At 39.3% G+C, this 20731-nt stretch overlaps 1 protein-coding gene across 2 annotated transcripts in view; it reads left to right on the top strand.

Moving 5' to 3' along the window:
- The window catches only part of LOC144643110 (tyrosine-protein kinase receptor torso-like), a 30128-nt gene that overhangs the window by 5615 nt on the left and 3782 nt on the right, over positions 1–20731 (top strand). Inside the window, exons 3-26 of one of the 2 annotated variants that reach the window (XM_078502255.1) lie at positions 1153–1209; positions 1290–1361; positions 1980–2040; positions 2527–2723; positions 3296–3443; positions 3852–3950; positions 4337–4422; positions 5269–5337; positions 5792–5855; positions 6162–6194; positions 6432–6634; positions 6963–7019; positions 7757–7820; positions 9500–9710; positions 10721–10920; positions 11034–11218; positions 11559–11669; positions 13194–13272; positions 14011–14074; positions 14334–14758; positions 17445–17539; positions 18204–18421; positions 19031–19071; positions 20028–20124. In XM_078502255.1, the coding sequence (XP_078358381.1) occupies positions 1153–1209; positions 1290–1361; positions 1980–2040; positions 2527–2723; positions 3296–3443; positions 3852–3950; positions 4337–4422; positions 5269–5337; positions 5792–5855; positions 6162–6194; positions 6432–6634; positions 6963–7019; positions 7757–7820; positions 9500–9710; positions 10721–10920; positions 11034–11218; positions 11559–11669; positions 13194–13272; positions 14011–14074; positions 14334–14758; positions 17445–17539; positions 18204–18421; positions 19031–19071; positions 20028–20124 (2936 nt within the window). The remainder of the gene's footprint in view (positions 1–1152; positions 1210–1289; positions 1362–1979; positions 2041–2526; positions 2724–3295; positions 3444–3851; positions 3951–4336; positions 4423–5268; positions 5338–5791; positions 5856–6161; positions 6195–6431; positions 6635–6962; positions 7020–7756; positions 7821–9499; positions 9711–10720; positions 10921–11033; positions 11219–11558; positions 11670–13193; positions 13273–14010; positions 14075–14333; positions 14759–17444; positions 17540–18203; positions 18422–19030; positions 19072–20027; positions 20125–20731) is intronic. The other variant, XM_078502256.1, reaches the window with a different exon arrangement.

Here is a 20731-nt window from a genome sequence, read left to right as displayed (position 1 = left end):
TTGTTGGCATTTCAGTAAACAACTTTCCAGCATTTTATGAGCAAAATCGAAACAGGTCTATTCCCTTATACAAGCCATATAGACATGTAAAGGCCGAATATTCCTGGTATGCATGTTTTTTAGCCGATTAGGTCTGCCTTAGACCATTTTCTTAGAAGAAACTATTTTCATCATTGTTATCTTTCATCTCTTGAGAAGAGCGATTAATATAAATAAAATCGGGAAATTGAAATCCATCTCAAAAGTTTACGCAAACCGAGGCAGTTCCTGGGCTTGGTCTGAAAAGATGTGCCAAATTTTGAGTTAGGTCCCTAAAGGTAAGTAAAGTTGAGTTGATTTGATTTTGGTTTGTTTCAAAAGGGTGACGCACACCCCAACCAAATTTTCGGGGAGTATATCCCCCGAAACAAGAGGCACTGGGCCCTTTGCAGCTAACGGTCGCATGGTACAAAATAACACCTTGCTGCATGGAGGGCAAGCTACGCGCTGGGACATCCAAAGCAAAGCGACTTCAACCAAGTTTGCTTGATTTTTTGTTTTAAATGCATGTACCAGAGCGCAGCCCTCCCTCTAGTCCGTCCCTCTCTCTCTTCCCGCCCCTTTATAGGGGTTGCCCGCTCCAAGGGTCCGGACCTTCCGCATCTCCCCAATCAGAGCAGGAATATGGCGTCAATTGCTTGGAACGCGCGCGCTGGTTTGCTCCTCATGACGTTCACTCGCGACTGCGCGCGATATGCAGTGCTTGCTCATTGCTTCCCTTTCATCAGCTCTCTGGTTGACGGTGCATTGTGTGGCCGGCTGTGACTCTCTGGCCTGCCAGTGTCCTCTGCGGTCGCGCGTATGCCGTCCCGCCCCCCCTTGCCCCGGGGCTCCGCTCGCACTCTCCGGTTCTGTTCCTCGTGGCCTCTCGTCTCAGTCATCGCCGCCTTCCCCCTTGGCGCCGAGAGGCGACTGCCCTCCCTCCAGCATGGCGGATTTTGTACCATTTGACCGTAAGCTGCAACGGGCCTCTTACTTCCTTAACACGAAACAAAAAGGACAGACCATTTATTTACTTTTTTGGAGAGGGTGGGATTGGGTGAGGGGTTTTGAAATTAACTCCATTAGTTTGTACAAGTTCAATGCATTCATATAACGTTTTTAATATCACAGGAAACAGAGGTCAGTGGAAAACTTCGCCAATATAAGTGCGAAAATGAATGCGAAAAGGTAGGTCATTCAGCAATGATGTCGGTCTGCCACTTAAGGGCCACAGGTTAGTAACTTTCACAATTCTCTTCTTATTACAGTGTTTGGAACCATTAAAGTTCAAGGACAAGCGAGTAAAAACGTACAATGACTGTTTGGCTGAGTGCAAAAAAGTAAGTAACCACTCGGTATGGAAGTGATAAACATGTTTGCATGAGGCTTTGCCTGCAAAGTGTTCACTTTCGAGGACCTAAAGGTGTTCAACATTTAGAACGATTAAAGGTGAAGTTTGGTCCCTTCTTGCTTGAGAAAAGGGAAGCAGGGGTTGTAGTGAAGGTGGATTGCCCCCCCCCCCCCCCATACAGGGGGAAGTAAGGGGGCTAATATTTTGCAACCAAAGAAAGGGGGATCCCCCCTCCGCTCAGATCCGCCACCGGACCGTAAAAGCAAAGTCTTGATTAAGAACTGAGAACTGTTTGGCTCACAAAATTAAAAATACCCGCGGTTTGAAAAAGGGCCTTTCTCTTTCTGCTTTCTTTTCGCCCAATCCTCGACCGGAGAGCCAGTTCACAGGCTAGATTAAAATAATTGAAAGAAATGGAAATTAGTTTTGAGTTGCCAATTTATACCAGCCTCTTGGAGGGTCTCCCTCCTTCCGACTTAGACATTTTGTTTTATACAGACAGAGAGCTACCCGTTGGGGCTCAAACAAAGAGCTAGCCCCGATTTCACTGTCTGGAGAAAGACTTCTCTAGTCACAACTAACCTTGCTTCTGATAAAATTTCTTCAGACTGGCCACGGAGACCCGTGTAAGCATGGATGTGACTTTCTTTACCGCGTTGTTAACTCAGGTAACGAAGACATCTTTATCCGGAAGTAGAAAAAGAAGGACTATATTAATTCTGATAAACTAATAATCACCGAGAATCTCATTATGCTGAATTTTAAAATAAACTCATTAACTAGATTTACGCTGTACTTTATACATAATGAAACTAGCGCACAGTTTATTGATAAGAGTGTGTTGTTCATTATATCGAGAGGTCTCGAATTTGCCAACAATACTCCATGAAACGGTGCTCTCTCTCTCTCCCTCTACCCAGTAAATGGGTACCAAAGAATTGCTGGTCAAACAAACCGTCTTCTTCCACCTAACTTGTGATGGACTAGTTAGCATCCCTTCCAGGGAGGAGAGAGTAGCAATACTCCCGTAGCTTCACGCTAAAAAAACAAGCCGTATTATTGGTGAGAAGCGTTGAATGCCGATCCAATTAACGGCTGAGAAAGACACTAAAATTTCCTTCTTGAGTTGTAACAGACTTTTCCTTTAACTTTAGGTGATGGACAAAATGGCATTTGGTATGACACAAGGAACGTTAATACTAAAGGTCCTTACCTTTTCTGCCGGACGTGGCATGAATTGTTGATCAACTTTGAGATTCAACTTGTTAGTAAAAACTCTGATGTTGAGCCGGTATACTTCATCACTTTTTACCGATTCAGCAAAACTGATTTATGGGACATCCTCAAATTAGTAAGTATCTTTTTTTTGTCGTAAATCCTAAGTAAGTCCGTTAAGGACATTGTTTGAGCGACGATCGAGGGATCAACATCAGTCGCATTTTTTTAATAATAATAATAAAATTTTAAAAAGGCTGCAATAGGCGTGAAGTGACTAACCAAAATTTGCGAGAAAAGATTTTTTTCAGTGGCGGAAAATTAGGAAAGGGGCCCGTTTGGGCCAAACTAAGGCCTGTTGGGCTGGAAAATATTTTCGGCGGGTCCCCTTTTATTCTTGGAGTCCGTTATGGACTTGTTTGTACACGATCGAGGCACAAGCAATTTCTTTTGTTTTACCTGCACAATAGTCTGCGTGATCAATCAATCAAAATATTAATAGTAACGGAATTCGTGACCTCTAAAACAACGTTACTACTGTAAGGTGTAAATTCCTCATTCGTGCAGTCAATGAAAACGTCGCTTCACGCGTTGAAATCTATATCAGTTCCTCTTTAAACAACGAGTAATTTATTTTATTGTAAATTATCCGTTCGCTTACTTGATCATTACGCTGTATGTAAATCTGTTATTTTCTCCATTCGACAGTCAAATGAGTTACCACTGCATGCAGAACACCTACCCAAGGGCCAAACGATACAAATGGCTGTTGCCATAGTAACATCCAAGGGGTTGCAGGTTCGAGGAAGCTCAAAAGAGTTTCTCCATGTTGGAGAATGGATGGCCGTGTTAAGTGGTGAGTCGTAGAGAAATAAAAAGTGTAAAACAAGTTAGACAACAAAGAATATTCACTAATAAACTAAAAGTTGTGTTTTTCAATTTTTCACACAAAGGACGCGGACAATCCAATGAACCAATCAAAACTCAAAGCAAATTCATGTAGCCGGCGTGAAGCGCGGGAAAACGCGTGCGAGCAAATTACGGTTGATTTTGGTTTTAATTCTGATTGGTCGAAAAAGTGGCGTGAGTTTTAAAGCAATCACTAGGCGCAATAATTCAAAACCAAAGCAAGCAATAATTACTTTCGACACTCAAGTGACAATTGCTCTGACAGTTACAGGGCCACTATTGACACGTGACCTCGAGTTCTTACTTCTTAGCTCTTTACATCTGTTTGCATATCGACCTTTTTGTTATATTTCAGATGAAGATGTTCTGGACCCTCCCAGTGACATTCAGTTTACCTTACGACCGGCTGGTGAAAGTTTTCAAGGACATCTAACTTGGAGAATGGCCTCACAAAGTAAGTATAGCATTTCCTATGCTGACATTTTCAGTTTAAAGTTTGTTGTCAGTTGTTGGCTGAGTGCAGCGGCCGAAATATTTTCCAGGAAATAAACTAGAAATGTCGGGCAAACTCCCAAGCTTGAAACAGTGACAGCTACGGCGGCCATTAATTGCTATGCGATAGTGATTTTATTTAATTTCCTTTTCATTTCACAAATAACAAATTTTTAGAAAAATTTTATATGATTTTCACGTGATAAAGGAAACTATTTTCTCATTAACCAAACTGCTTCACAATCGTCACGCAACGCTTCTCCAAAGCGCTTGCGTGACGGCCCAGTAACACCTTGACACAACAGTATAAGATTAACATTAGTTCACCCACATTTAAACATTTTGTAGGCAAAACATGTGACTATGGGATTCAGTGGCGATCCGCTGGTGTGCACGATACGGGAGATGAAGCATTTACTGTGGATCGAAAGAAGGTACATGTACCCTAGGCTGAAATACGGTGACTAATATATTGACCGGGAGGCGCAGTGGTCTAATGGTTAGCGCGCTCGATTCCGAGTCGAACGGTCTGGGTCCGATCCCTGGCCAGTTGTACTTTATAATTACTCTCACAGTGCCTCTCTCCAACCAGGTGTATAAATGGATACCGGCAAATTTATTGCTGGGGGGTAACCTTGCCATGGACTAGCATCCCATCCAGGGGGAGTAGCAATACTCCTAGTCGCTTAATGCTACAGAAACCGGGATAAGCTCCGGTTGTCGGCTCGGACACAGACTTTAATAAAAGTATTGGCCACAACTGAAATACCACAATTTGGTTTGGTCATTGGGGCACGGCAATAATGGTCTCAGTTAGTCCACAGACCTTGTCCGACGGATACCTACTACTTTTTTTTTCCAATTATATATTATAACTTCTTACTCTGTGGAGGGACACCTTTTAAAAATCTCCTTAGAAATTTGGCTGTTATTCTCAAATTGTACGCACGCGTGGTATGCACTACAGTCAACTTTCTCTAAAACGGAAAACGTCGGGACCGGCTCTAACTGTCCGTTTTAGAGAAGTGTCCGTTTTATAGGGAGTTCTGTTACAGTAAAATGGCTGAAAAATGGCAGGGACGGGAACGACACAAGGTGTCCGTCTTATAGAGGTGTCCGTTAAGAGAGAAATGACTGTATATAAGTGATGGAATCGAAAATGTATTTGTTCATTCTTTCCTAATCATGGCCATTCGAATTCTAAAGATTATTTTGCATAACTTGCCCCCATATAAAAACACTGGATTTTCATTTTTCTTACTTTCTTTTCCTTCCATCAGCAACACTTCAGCACTAAACTTCACTATGTGCTACAAGATTTGGTGCCAGAAAATAATTACACTTTAGAAGTGAGTTTTATTTACTGTTACAGCTGATATCATAACATAGTCAAGAGATGATAACTCAGAGAGTTCAAGTCCGTGACTCATCTGAATCTTATAAATCTATTTTAAGATCGCGGCACTTAGAAAAAAGAGCTCTGCTTTGCTTGGTGAAGATATTTCAAGCAAAAATGGTGTTGTCAATCTTTCCAGTTTTAAACTTGATTCTCAGTGTAATCGATGTCACCTATACAAGACTTCGAATGTCTCTGAAACTCACCCTGTGTATTCTCGTTATGATGGATAAGATCTCTGACATTTTCTTTAGTAGAGTAAACATTGCAACCTTTAACGGTAGGCACAATAACACGATACGAAAATCGCTAGTATGTAATTTGTTCTCTGAATCATTTTTAAATTAAACTCTTGGCAGCCATCAGAACTCTTTTCTCATGTCTCCCACGACTATTCTTAATTTCAGGTGAAATCAGTAGTTGGCATCAGAGAGAATGGAACCACTATACACTTCTTGACGCCTTCTTTGGGTAAATATCTTTATAACAACATTATTTTAGTGCAATTTTCCTCTTACAAAACACCCATTTCACTCTAAAAATATGACCGCTTCTACCGACCGGAAAGCCTCGTTATTACGGACAGCTTATTCCAATTGGTCTATAAGAGAATTAATAATATTAAGAATTTTTTTATACTTTAAGTTAAGAGCTGGTCTGAACTGTGTTTGCACGTATGAAATGTAACTTGAGTTGTTTGTGTTTAGTCTCGAGATGATGTAACTCTGTTACACGAGACAGCTCATGCACCCCTTTGTTTCTCTGTTTTCATTTTAGACTGCTTCAACGAAACTGGCTTTTTCAACTGCAGTGCATGAGTATCAGCATTGTTTCAAAAAAACCATCTTGACAGTAAAAGCAACTTGATTCTGACGTTTTTAACACACTAACTTATTTTTTTTAGTATAATACAAAATTACTGGTTCAGTCTAATATGTTTTTCAAACTGCTTTGAGGTGAGAAATAAGCGTTATGTTCCTCTGGCGTTGAGCTTGCGCCTGCCAAGACCCCTTTTAAACGTGACATCTTTTCACTGTATTTTCACAGTGCTCGGACCACCGGAAAATCTTACTCTGGTGAACGTCACGCACCTGTCACACAACATCTCAACAGCCATTGTGACATGGTGGCCGCCCCACAATATAATGAACTCAGATGCTGTTCAGTGGTACAATCTTTCATGGAGAAAGATTCCTATATTAAGTAAACAATTGTCTGAACCTCATTCGGATTCCGCAAAGTTACCATCGGTGAGTTTAACCAACTTTTCTGAAGAAAAAACACCAAAGGGGTCACCAAAGAAGGAATGAGCTCGTCACGCAACATTTCTCCACAAGGAAATATTGCGTGACAAGCTCAAAGGGATGCTAAACAAGGGAGGACGTAAAATAACGTGATCGTGGACTCACTCATCAACACGGTCTTTACAAAAAATAACGTACTTCATCGTGCGCAGTTAACCTTGTTAAACCATCAAAGTTTTCTATCAAGTCAAGGGGTCTTACGAAATTATATTTTTATTATTATGACTTATTATTATTTTATTATTACTTTTATTATTATTGTTTTTATTTTCAGGGAAACACTAGCTTTCGACTTGTTGGTCTTCACAGGGGATTCCCCTACGTTTTCAAGGTAGATTTTACGAAACAGATCATATACCATAAATGATCTAATAAACGTCCACTCTCAAATAAACGCCTCGTATCTAATAAACGCTCCCCCTGAAGTGTAGTATTAGACGCCCCTCTCTAATAAACGCCCCCTGTCTAATAGACATTGGCCTCAAAAACCAAGGTAACGCTCCATAGAGTAAAACCACGTAATTTATTTAGTTTCTTGCTTGATTCGAACATCGAAGAGGCAAACGACATAGTTGTCCCCGATGTATCGAACTATGAACGACATCTCCAAGCTTTGCATTAGCAGAGAATAGATTAGACTCCTACTCACAAACTCTGTTTTCTGTCTTTGTCCGCGCCGGCAAACTTCGTGTTTTATTTGTTTTGTAGACGTTGTTTTAGTTTATGTGAAATAAACGCCTCTCTCTAATAAACGCCTCATATCTATTTAACGCCCCCTGTAGGACCCCTAAAATTTAATAGACGCCCCGGGGCGTTTATTAGATCATTTACGGTAATGATGATACATGTCCGATTTTACTTCTTTGACTTACTCCATAATAGGCTTTATTTTTCAGGAGAAAAGCGTTCCCTATCGTGTGTCTCTCTAACGAGTTTCTTCACTTTAGCTTTCTGGCCAAATTGCTTTTGTATTTTTACTCCGAAATCTCCTACCATGGTTATTAATTCCTCCCCCACCCCATTTATTTCTTTCGTATGCACTTAGGTTGACTGTATTTTTAATTTCAGGTAGCGGCAGTTTCATCGACGACAGGAAAAGGAAGAGAAGCAAAACTCTATTTCAACACCTCAGGTATAGATGAATTATGAATACTATGAATATATATTGCTTAGTAGTATATTTGGGTTTCGTGTGAAACCCACTCTCAAATTTCATCAACCTTTATCAGTATTGGTTATTGTAAAGGATCTGGATGGAATTGCTAAAATCTGACCAGAATTCTATCAGTTAAATTTTCGACGATTTGTCAGCTATCAGTTACATTTTCAACCTATTTCTTAGCTGTAGCACAATCTGCACATCTCAGCTATTTAATAAAAAACGTGTCATTTCTCAGCCGACAGTTAAAATTTTGACCGATTCTCAGCTATCTAAATTAAAATTATCGCAAGGCAGGAATCACGTACACGCATGATCTTCTTTTTGACCGGGATATTAACGTTGCCTTCACTCACTTCTCGAACAAGATTAACAAAACCAATTTTCTTCAGTGGGCAGGCCTCCGACACTCTATACCCTCACAGCTAAGGATTGCGAATGTACCATTATCAACCCTATCTCCCTCTTTCACATTTGAGAATAACATATTCGATATTAAACAAAAAAGATCAAAAGATTACTATTCTCTACTTGTTTCCAGAAAGGCTCAACCTCCCAATATCACCTTCAAATTGCAGAGGGATTTTGATTTCACAATCGACCAAATCAATCAAATCTTCTTATTACCACATTCTGTTGCACTTGAATCTTATGTTAAAGCTTTTCAATATAAAGTTATAAACTCTATTTTTTTATACGAATACTAAATTACTTAAAATCGGTTACAGAAGCGTTGATTTGTGTACGTTTTGTAAAACTGAGTCAGAAACCTCAAATCATTTCTTTTATAACTGTTCCCACACTAGACAATTCTGGACAGATTTTGCATCATACTGGCACCTACTTTCAAAACAGAAAATCCACCTCTCCCTAAAAGATGTTTTATTTGGAATATTTACTGAAAAATGCCCTTTACTTGATCTATTAAATTACCTCATAATTATTGGAAAATTGTTCTTGTGGGACTGCAGAAGAAGTCAAACCCTTCCTAAAATTGAGGGGTTTAAAGCCAAAATTAAAATTAAGTATGAAATAGAAAGTGAAATCACAAAAAAAGAATATTTTAATAAAAAATGGATAATTAAACCTATATAATAAATATGTATTATTGTTATTATTTCAAATGTTACTATCCTTAAGGCTATCTTTGTGTGTGTAATAGCTTGAGAATTGTAATAGTGAATTGTAATTATCATATTTATTAATTAACTTTATTATTATTTTTTTTTCATTATAATTTTTTTTTCTTTATTTTTTCCTATTCCTAAATTGTATGTAACTTTACTGTGTAATTAATGTTCTTTTTTGTAATTGCAATAAAAAAAAAAAAAAAAAAAAAAAAAAAAAGATTCTCAGCTATCTGTTGTAACTTGGAAGCCACACTCTCTTTCAGCACTACAGGCGAACGTTTTATAAAAAAACTAAAGAGATTGTTTTGATATTGAAATAAATTCTCCCAGCCTGTATTTAAAGAAATGCTACGAAGACGGTAGGAGAATTCGTATCTTGATTTAGGGAATGCAGGGTTATAACGTTTCACCTTAAAAGTACAACAACACAACTCCAGACCTTATTTTTCGGCTAATTTACAGTCACATAAAAAAAATCATCCTTTTAATTTGTAAATTGCGTTTCTTCATTCATGATCATAGATCCCCAAAGAGAAGGTATAAAATACGCCCAAGCTGCACCCAGCCCAGAGAGCAAACACTCCTCGTATCTACTAGTGACGAGTCTTGTGGTTGTAGCTGTTCTCGCCTGTTTTTTCGGTGCTACTTATCTGTACATAAAACGGAAGTACGGCAGCATGTCATCAGCAGTTCAACAGATGCAGGTTCAGTACAGCAATGGAAGGCGAGCCGTGTAAGTTAATATTTTAGTTACACAATAGTGCGAGTTGCAAACGCTATACACCCTTGCAAATAGGACTGATTACCTCGTCACTAGGCCTAGTCATTAGATAGTCCACCAGATCTAGACAAATAAATGACATTGAAGTGATAGTTTATTATTGTGGTGGGAATGAAAGTTGATGACGTCACCAGCTGGCGGCGAGCTAGATAGGATCTGGGACGATACCAACATATTTTAGAAAATGCCCTTATACTCAGCAACTTTGGTCTGTAAAACGATAACAAAAGTCTGAGAAAAAATTCTAAATTTTGGCTTAAACCTGAAAAATTTTACAGAAAAGATAAAAAAGAGGACCAGAAGATTGTTTAACAAATATCAGAAAATTGAATGGGATGATATTTGACATTATTAAAAACTAGCAATGGTATATTGCAGTTCCTGCGTTTTGATTGGTTGACAGTCAGTGGTATATATATGAGCTCTTATACCATTGACCACAAATATGGTACGCCGATACGCGTCAACGAAAACAGCTTGGGAGCTAAAATATTGTAATCCTTTGGGCGTTTTTAATAAAACAGTTATTCCACTCGCACTTGTTGGATATGAGATCGTTATAGCCAGCGAGGCGCTACGCGCCTCGTTGGCTATCTACCATCTCATATCCAACGCGTGCTCGTAGAATAATTGTTAAATATCTCGTTGAATTCTTTGATGAAGATCGTTTTGTAATGAAATCCCAACATGCATAGGAACCTATTTTGACGCTGACGAAGTGAAGTGGAAACCCCCAATCGTATATCCCCTTTATAGCCAAGTCCCCGGTATAAAGAAGGATTCTTCAGCCCGGCCAGTGTTACTAAAAGTGAGTAACAGAACAGCCGGTGTGTGGGGGTTAACCAACCAGTCCCTTAGCACGTCCGTTATATTGGGGCCTTTTTGTGATAAAGGTCGTTAAATTTGGATTTGTTCCTTCGTGCTAAAGTGTACAATGTAACATCCGACTTTATTTTTTTCAGGTTGTTGTTGAATGGAGACACATATTACAATGACCTTCCTGGCATTGAACCGGATGAATGGGAAGTGGAGTACAGTGGCGTGGCTTTCGGACAACAGATCGGCGAAGGCGCTTTTGGGACAGTTTCCAAGGCAACCGTGGTCGGCTTAATGGGTTTTCCCCCGCTAAAAGAGGTTGTAGTGGCGGTCAAGAAATTAAAAGGTAAAGTATCTGAGAATTATTATGTTTTTATTGAAAATGGTGTTAGCCCACTCCTTTTTTTTGTATGGCTCGTATGATGTAGCAGTTGACACTCTTAATTTCTTTTCCTTTAGCAAACGCCAACGTGGAAGATCGGCGCAACTTTCTCACAGAAATAACGCTGATGAAAAGCATTGGTAAACACCTTAACATTGTAAGCATGCTGGGCTGTGTGACAACTGGCGGTCCGCTCTGTCTTATCACTGAGTACTGTCCACATGGAGACCTTAGGAATTATCTCAGACTTATCAGGGATAAGGTGGGTGATAACACAGTTATCGCATGAGTTCCAAATTTGATTATAAGCTCCATGAGAAAGCGACATACGCACAAGCAGTTCTGAAAGTTACACTAACAAACTCAAAGTAACGGATCCGGCTTGAAACTAAGCAACCGAAACCCGCTGGAACGTTAAATGCTTGAGAAGACGGCCGGGGGACGTTACCTAAACCAGCATAAGACAGAAAACCCGTCGACGTCAAGTGAACTTTCTGAAGTCTTAGAACTCGTGATCGTTAGTCTAGCAAATTAGGTTCAGTCCGAGCCTTCAGTTTTATGTATTCTTGTTTTAATATCTTGTGTTTTTTCTCCCTCCACAGAAAAAGAACCCGCACTTTATTCTACCCAGTGATTTTGTCAGTTGCCCCGCGAGTAAACAGAAGACGGGCAGTAAAGGAACCAAGAGCCCAAGCCCGGTGAAAAAACTCAAGGTAAAAAAATCATAACATCATAGTCCAGCTCTAAGTTAAGTTAAATAATACCTTACAGTTATACTATATACTAAAACATAATTTAAATACCCTTCCTGAAAACCTATTTGCTGACCTAACTCTTGCCTTTTTACACTATGTTTCTTTTCAGTGGCGGATATAGGGGACGGCCCCGGGCGCCCAGGTCCCCACCTTATTTTTAGGCCAATCTTTAACCCAAAGGGCCGAGAAAAAATATTTTCGAGAGCGCCTCCCCCCCCCCCCCCCCCCCCTCTTATTCTAGGGTCTGGATAATCAGGCCCCCTACTTACCTAAAGTTCTGGATCCGCCACTACAGCTGGGGTCGTATAATAAGTCACAACAAGAAGACGTTGTTAAATATTTTATTTCACAAATAAAATAGAGAGTTGGACTCTGTCGTTTTTGGTGCAGAATGCACTATTGTAATGGTTTGTTGGGGCTGTCGTCCGCTAACCCGCTAGTGCGCTAACGTGTAAACTTTAATAGTCAATTAATTAATTAATTAATATCAATTAATTAATTATTCCTGTGGAGGGGGTTGGGGTGGGAGCACCTGACCATACCCCCCAAGTAAAACGTGGAGCACATCTACGTTACTTTTATATGAAGATCTCAAAGGTATATATTTGTTTCAGTAAAACCTTTGCTCTCCTTGTGGTACTACTCAACGTAATTTACACCAAACGCATGCGCAGATTAGTCTACGTTGTTTTCTGGAACTATCATGAACATCGCTTGTATTGCGTGTTTGCGGTAGGCTTCCTGCAGACTTCTTGGCGCCAAGTAAAAACCGCAAATTAATTAAATTAGATTTTGAGACTTTCACAGCGCTTTCGTAATTAGGTATGCAAAAACTTGCACCGGAATTTTCGGCGTGAACACCTGATAACCAGGAAACAAATATCCTAGCTGTACTGCGTTTTAAAAAACCTGTCGAAAAATATGTTTTTTGATTAGATTTGTTTCTTTAGTTTTTGAGAATCGTCTTTCGTGCAGTCTAAACCGTAACTTAATTAAATTAAACAAATGTCATCGATGCCGCCGTAAAACAAACAAAAAACAAAAGTTTCATGTTATCGCATTTTCAAGGAAGACAAAAGTATTTTGTTACAAACGAACAAAAGTGTCGTGTTACGTTTGCAAAGATTAGCGTAAGGAACACCTGGGAAAGAATACAAGTAGCCTGTGAACAGTTTTTCCGAAAGTAAAATAAAGCAAATAAACACGAACATATATAAAACATCATACTTTCAATTGTTCCATATTGCATTCTGCACTTACCAAATCATCGAGATTTTTTTGTCGGTGGTCACATTTTCTGGTGCCCCTTGGCCTGCACAGGGATCCATACAAAGCCCGTGAATGTTGAAAATTTTAAATGCATTCGCTTGGTATTCAGTGATAGCTACATTTTTATATCCTCCTTCTAGCAAAAGACTATCTTGCGTTTTTTAGCGTGTAATTGTAAGATATTGTTTCATTTCAATTTCTTTTCGTCAACAGCAAGCTTTCTCTGCTAGCTGTCTTCAGGTTCAAAGCAGCGATGACGAAAACATGCCGGAAAATACCGAAGGAACGTTCAGTAAGTATGGAAAAAGGAGCAAAGTTTCCGATAATAAATTAATATCTGAAAACTTAATTAACTTCATGAAATGAAGAACCCGTTTGCATTTGTCGTTTTGTCCCGTACACATTCAAGAGGGTCTGAATGGGGGCCGTTCCTTGATAGCACTAAACACTTAATTTTTTGGCTCTGCAACATGAAACAGTAAAATTTTAGGCATTTTAACACTTACAGTAAAAATTTCACTGTAACAGTAATTTTTTTTTCCAAAGAGAAACAAAAACGGTTCCAAAAAGGCCAATATTATTTTGTTTAATATATGACGAAGTTTTCGGTCATTTTCCGACGATTTCCGATCAGTTCGGAAGATTTCCGTAGACTACTGAATATTCCCGCAGACTACCGAAAATGTCTGAAGAATACCGAAGATTTCCTAAGACTACCAAAGATTTCCAAGGAGAAATCCGAAAATTTTCTCTCAGTTCACGAGTGGTTTTATCCGATTTTTGAAGAGCAGATAGGAATTTACAACCCTCCAATCACTTAACAGTATTTTCTCCGGAAACAGTAATAAAATAGCCAATGTAATAAACCGCAGTAATAAACCGCATTCAGACCCTCATTCAAAGGGGACGCTTATTAGAAATAAAGAGGGAATCTATTGAAAGGAAAGTGCTAAATTGAATCATTACTGTATAAGTCTGAAAGTTAAATCGATCAAGTTCTGAGTGATTTGTTTTTTGTTTTGTTTTTTAGTTCCAAGTGCCTCTTTAAAGCCTCGGCAAGCTGAAAGCAGTAACAGCCTCTTGTCATCCATCAGGTAAGAGTTGAGCTCAGGTGTGTACAATTTTTTTCGCAACTGTGTGACAACAAGAACTAGTTTTAATGAAATGGCTTAAAACTAGATTCAGTTATGCCCATAATGAGCCTAAACAAACCCACATCAATTGCCTTCAGGGGGCCATCAAAATTCGACGCTTATGATTGTGTTGAACCGTAGTTAAAACGCTAAGCGTGGCAGGGACTGAAGTTATAATTTATCTCCTAAATTGTAATCCCTCTGTTTTCTTTGATCACAGTTGTCTTTGCGGCGAGGCATGCAATTGTTCTGTTCATCCATTGATGTCTCAAAGAAGTGAATATGTGAACCGGCATAACAGTTGGAGCCAGGGATCCAATTCTTCCTTGCAAAAGATTAATCTAAAAATTCCTCAAAAAGGCGGAACTTCAGTTCCTACGACCCCCCTGAACCTCTCCCCTTGTGTAACGCCAGTTCTCTCACGGAATGGAAGCAAACTGGGCTCGAGTCAGGGGGGTGATAGCATACAAGATAAAGGAGAAGATATTTGCATCGTGGTAACAGATGCCGAACCAAGGAAAAATCCTTCTCTAGATCCCTGGGGTAGCTCTGAGAGAGCGGCTAGTGGGGACAGGTGGATGGCAAATTTTATCCCGGTCACTGAACAAGAGCGGAATTCCCCGAAGAAAAGATCGTCGATTCCAGGTAAGAACGTGTCTCTGACAAAAACAACAACAGAAATTATGCGACCACACGTTTTTAAGGTAACATCGGATCCACGGACCTTTCCGATAAACATTTCTGTATCATGTGTTGGTGCCTGCTTTCTCGCTGATAATAAAAGTTAACCAACGTATGTGCGAAAAAATGCAAATGTAAAAACTTCAAAGCATCAAGTGAACTATCAAATTGGCCAGGTTGCATTACAGTCGTTATGGCTGCAAATACAAGGAATAGTGCTTCATAGTTAAAAATTTAAAAACGTTTGAAACAGATCTAAAAAGTAAAATTGTCTCTTCTTCAGAGAATGGCGATTTCGCGAAATTTCACAGAATTCTAATAAGCTGGGACGTTATTGTTCGTTGCCCCCTAGGGAGGCAACCAGTGATGCGTAAACCCTTGGGAAAGGTGTGTACTGTCGTAAATTGTAATAACGTCGTGAATTGTAATACCTGTCGTAAATTGTAATAACAGTTGTCGTGAATTGTAATACCTGTCGTAAATTGTAATAACAGTTGTCGTAAATTGTAATAATGCACCTATCGCAAATTGTAATAACACATTGCCGTAATTTGTAATACTCTGAGCTGTCGTAAATTGTAATAACACATTGTCGTGTTTTGTAATAAGCAGTATTATCACACTCTATTCTTAACTTCAGATATAGAGCAGTTTCTAATGGCAGCCTGGCAGGCCATTTTTGATCGTTTGGTAATGCTTTATGGTGAATTTGTTGCATGGAACGAGAAAAACTACATTGAAAACATAATATTTCGCGCTCGTAACTAGTGCCAGTCCAAGAAGGCCCCACCCCCCCCCCCCCTAAACTCTGGCGACGTACATCGAAGGGAATTAATGAGAGGCTTCGATGATATTATTAAAAGGGTTATTCACCGGACAATTCTTTCAGCCAAAATAAAATAAAAAAGCCATCCAAACAAAATTATTTAATTGAACATCACTGTGAAAATAGGAGGACTTCGGAATTACAATGGGTGGTCTGATACCACAACATCATTGCCGTGGAGCCTGGAAACAAAATCAATATGATGGCAATAAATATTGAGGAAGACAAGGTCGATTTGGTTGTAAAAATCAAACGAAAACACGGAGAAAAGAAATAAGAACCGCCATTACTACTATTGAGTGTTAAGAAATGCCGTTAATCTGTTGTGTTTGACTACGTCATTATCTTCCTCATAGCTCGTTTTACTTTTTTTAACGTGAAAATTTAAGTCGGTCAGACGACACCGAAGGGAGATAAAGGGTGGAGTGGCTCAACACTTAAAAGACAAGCTAAATATCATGAAAATATGTTTAGATGGTTTTCCCCTCACAAAAATGAAGACCAATGACTTGTTAAAAACCGACTAGAGGAATAACAAATGTAACTTCACGTTTCCTTACAACGTGCTTTGCTGCAAATTTGTCGCAGTTCTGGTGAGTAGTTAGCTAATAATGTTGAATAATTATAACGATACAAAGCAGGAATAAATTTACACTACGAAATCTTTAACTGTTTTTCCCCAGTTATAGAAAACGAAAACCAGATTTCTGTATGATTGCTAATTCTCATATTAAACGATTATTACAAAACACGACAATGTGTTATTACAATTTACGACAGCTCGGAGTATTACAAAATACGGCAATGTGTTATTACAATTTGCGATAGGTGCGTTATTACAAATCACGACAATTGTTATTACAATTTACGACAGCTATTACAATTCACGACAACTGTTATTACAATTTACGACAGGTATTACAATTCACGACGTTTATTACAATTTACGACAGTACAAAGGTGCCCTTTCATTTACGGAGTTTTTGTCTAAGAAAGAGTGCAAGGATTCCAGAAACAGTCTTTTGTTCTTGCTGCTCACACCTGTTTCAAGAATGTTGGCGTAATAGTATCCATTAGATTCATCATCGGTTCTTTGCTGTTGAGTCTCATTAACCCCAAACAGTACCCTTCTCTACGTAGCAAGCGTTCGGAGCGTACGAATGAACACATGCTATGCAGACAGAACCATAAAAGTTGGTCCTCCCCTGGCGGTTAGTTTTTGAATACTACTCTTGTATTAACGTTTGTTTTTATTAGACCACAGTCTTCAAGCTTATATTCGAGCCTACCGTCAATTAAGATACAACTTAATTGGTCAAGTACCAGGTCTCAGTCTTCCTCCCGTTACTGAAGTTTACAAAATGTGGCTAGTCAGTTCCTTCTGGGTATTTGGACTTCCCGCTAAGACGTGTTGTCAAGAAACCGGGCCGCAGAAATTATGACTAGTAAATAGAAGTTCGTCGACTGTTTTTAGTTGAACGTTAGTCTTCCCAGGCATCATATTAAGAATCGATCCAGTAAATTTGCAAACAGAAGTTACAATAGAAGGAAAACGCCTTTGTGTCCATGTTGCATTGATGGCGTTCTTTGATATGATGAGATAAAACAGAAAAGTGTAGCATCTCTCGTAAGCTTGTAATTCCACTGTTCCTCTAGTGTAGCAGTTGCTATTGTTTTTGGGGCAAGGGCATTGTTCCTGTTGTTTGTTCTGTGGTTCTTTCGAAGAGTAACGAGCCATTCATGTGAGACCCTGCCGGAGCTGCTACACGACCAGGAAAAAGCCCCATGAAGGCTTTGTAGCAATTGGATGACTTTATTTTCTAGGTCAATGTAAAAGCGAGGACCTGGAAGAGGACACTCGACAGGAACTAACACAGAAAGTCTTGCTGTCATTTGCGCGACAGATTGCAGTTGGCATGGTAACAAATCAGTTCTAGTTGTGTGGGATAATTTTACGCTCTTACGACTAAATGTAATGAACTATACAAAATTTCACAATTCACCCCTTCTTCGACCGAAGTATATATACTAGTTATGCAACGCTTTCGAGTGGTATACTATGAAATATCCCACGAGTCACTTGTATTTTCTCGGTATACACACGAGCCTTTAGGCGAGTGTGTATGCCAAGAAAATACAAGTGACAAGTGGGATATTCCATAGTATACCACGATAAAGTGTTGTGTAACTATTTTATACCATGCCATAGAAAATACGCTTACTAAATTTCGTCGAGAATACAGTCGCAGCGCACTATGGGAAGGTTGGGTTGAATACCGTCGAATATACAACGGCTTTCCTGTATTCTGATTGGCTGTATTTTCTATGGCATGGTATAAATGAGTATATGGTCGTATATGTATATGCAAGGCACAAGGCGTTAGTTATCTTTTCAGTAACTGCTTTTTATTTTGGTTTGAAAGTGGAGGATTTTAGAAATTGAGACGTTTAGCGCGTTCGTAGTGAGCGCGTTAAGTTTGAGCGCTGTGTTTCAGCGATCACACCATTAATGTAATTCGGAGTTAAATTTGATCTCATCAGATGATAAAATTTAATCTTTTAATACTTTTTTGTTAATTTTAGGAATATCTGTCGCAGAAAAAGTTTATTCATCGAGACCTCGCAGCACGTAATATTCTTGTTTGCGAGGACAATTTAGTGAAGATATCTGATTTTGGTTTGACCAGAGATGTGTACGAGAGTTGTGAATACCAGAAAGCACAGAGCGCTGGCAAACTCCCCATCAAATGGATGGCCTTAGAATCACTCTACGAGAATATATACACCACGCAAAGTGATGTGTAAGTTGAATTTGTAATTTTGTTTTCGTTTCTTCCCTCAACAACCGACACCCATATTGAAGAAATAAAATTTCTTATCCAGTTGCTACACCAAAAAGAGGTATTAATATTAAGATAAAAAGCAAGATGATAATGAAACTGAGCCAACTCGAACATCATAACCTTACTAACAGACCCATTTTTACCCGGGGAGGGACTCGCAAAATTTTTTATACGGGAAGGCTCCCCCCGAGGTCTAGATCTAAACCCTTCAGTACCCTTTTATGTACCATTTTAGGTTACAACCCTTTCGTGTACATTCGATAGCAAAATGATACCCCTTTAACATACCTAAAAAAGGGATGGTGCATCTCTGTTCTTTTTTTCATTTGAAAAGCCTCTTAAAGTACTTTAATGACTCAAAAGTTCGGTGGGTCTGTTCGAGATATTTTGAAAGGTAATTTTTGAATACCGACATGACAGTTCTCCCTACCCTTTTGTATACTCCAACTGGCGAAATCCCTCCCTTACATATATACTTAGAGCCTGAAAAAGGTACCCCTCCTCGTATAGTCCATTATAGGAAGTACCCTCGGGTATTTATACTGCATCTTTCCGCTCTCGTCTTAGGTGGTCTTACGGGATTGTTCTGTGGGAGCTGATAACTCTTGGTATGTACAGATATATACAAGATCACTTTATTTTCTGAACCTAAATAATGACAGTTTACAAATCATTATAAAAGCTGACAAAATAAGTCTCGTGACTCTGGGGAGTTTGCGTCCAGCTTAAGAAATGTATGGATTTATTTACAACTTCAAGGAAGTTGTATTTCGGACAGCTGTTGATGCAACCTCGTTCCCATGGAGGTGGATACCCCAAAATCAGAAATCTGCTGAGAGACTGGAACCCAAGCATTCCAGTGTGCTTGGGGCTACAGTCCACTCCGATTTGATTTGTGGTTATTATCACTCTGGTTTGCTTGCGGTTAGCTTTCGTTACTTTGTAAGGGAAGCACAATATGCAGAAATGGGTTCAAGTCTCCCAGCGAATTTCTGATTTTGGAGTATCCATTAAGTCACGACCGTGTTGCCTGCGATCAGCTGTTCGATGGAGATCCGCCATTTTGCATATTAAACACCGTTTACGCAATTTTCGTAATTTTCGAGACTTGGGTGTTTGGTGTCCATGTTATCAGGTTGACGCCAAGGCTTTTCCCAGCCCTTCCCACTTTGAAGGGAAATTAAAAGCGCCCTGAGGACGAGGTTGCTTCTTAAGAGGAGGCGTCTGCTCGCCTCGCCAGCTGGCATCTGTCGCCGACCCGTTCGCGCGGCTTCGCCACTCGCGCGTGTATTCACGTTGTCGCTGGGAACAACTGATAGGGATTGAGGGGTCCAGTGCAGTGTTACCCGTGTTCTACTTCTTGTTTCTTCTTTTTTTTCGAACGAATTTGATGACTTCTCTGGATGATTCAAAGAATCACGAAAAAAAGAAAAAGGGCAAAGCTTGATTTCGCTAGATCATCCATAAGAGCGTCCATTGCTGGGCAAGGTTGTCTCATATTAAAAACTTATCAACATAGCACTACTGTATAGAACTGAAAGTTTGATTTATTTTGTGAATACAGGCGGATCTCCGTATCCTGGTATATCTGGTCGGGAAATTTACAAGTTGCTCAAAAATGGATACAGAATGGAGAAACCAGAAACTTGCAGTCAACAATTGTGAGTAAAAATCTTTTGATTACAATGATGGACTTTTAAAATTTCTGTAGTAGCTTTTTCGACAAATCGCTAACAGAGAGCTTGCGAAAATTGTTTTTCGCCTGTGAGCAAGTGAAAGGTTTTAACGGTTTTACAGTTTTAACAGTTTTTATACACTTTTCGCCAAAATAACAAGATTGTTTCTCTTGCATTAAAACTTCAGAGATTTTAAGGTAGATAGAAAGTAATAAAGTGGCCGAATTTCAACTTTGAAGTGTTCATTGCAACCAAGTAATTATGGTGAAAACTATATGTAAAATTACAAAACTTAGTATGGGTTCGCCATATTGGTGTATCAAAGTGGAACACAAATGTGGCGGCCAAAACATTCTGCAAGTGTAAAAACAGATTCCGCTACCAATGACACGAGTTTTTACTTCACAATGCCTTAGTTATCATCTTAAACTCTGAATAGCATAAAAAAATATTTAAAACGGCAAAAATATTGGTTCTGTAACATTTCAGATCACTTTGAATTAGGCTGTCTCAAATTTCAAAACGCTTTATCTCCAAAACGAAGCACTCTGCTAAGACAAACCTTTTCCCAGTAAGCTCCAGTAGCTAGTGA

This window comes from Oculina patagonica, chromosome 2 (assembly GCF_052425735.1).
Source record: "Oculina patagonica isolate OP01 chromosome 2, crgOcupat, whole genome shotgun sequence".
NCBI classification, from domain to species: domain Eukaryota; kingdom Metazoa; phylum Cnidaria; class Anthozoa; order Scleractinia; family Oculinidae; genus Oculina; species Oculina patagonica.
Note: the sequence above shows the minus strand (reverse complement) of the source record. Positions and strands in the feature narration are given on the sequence as shown.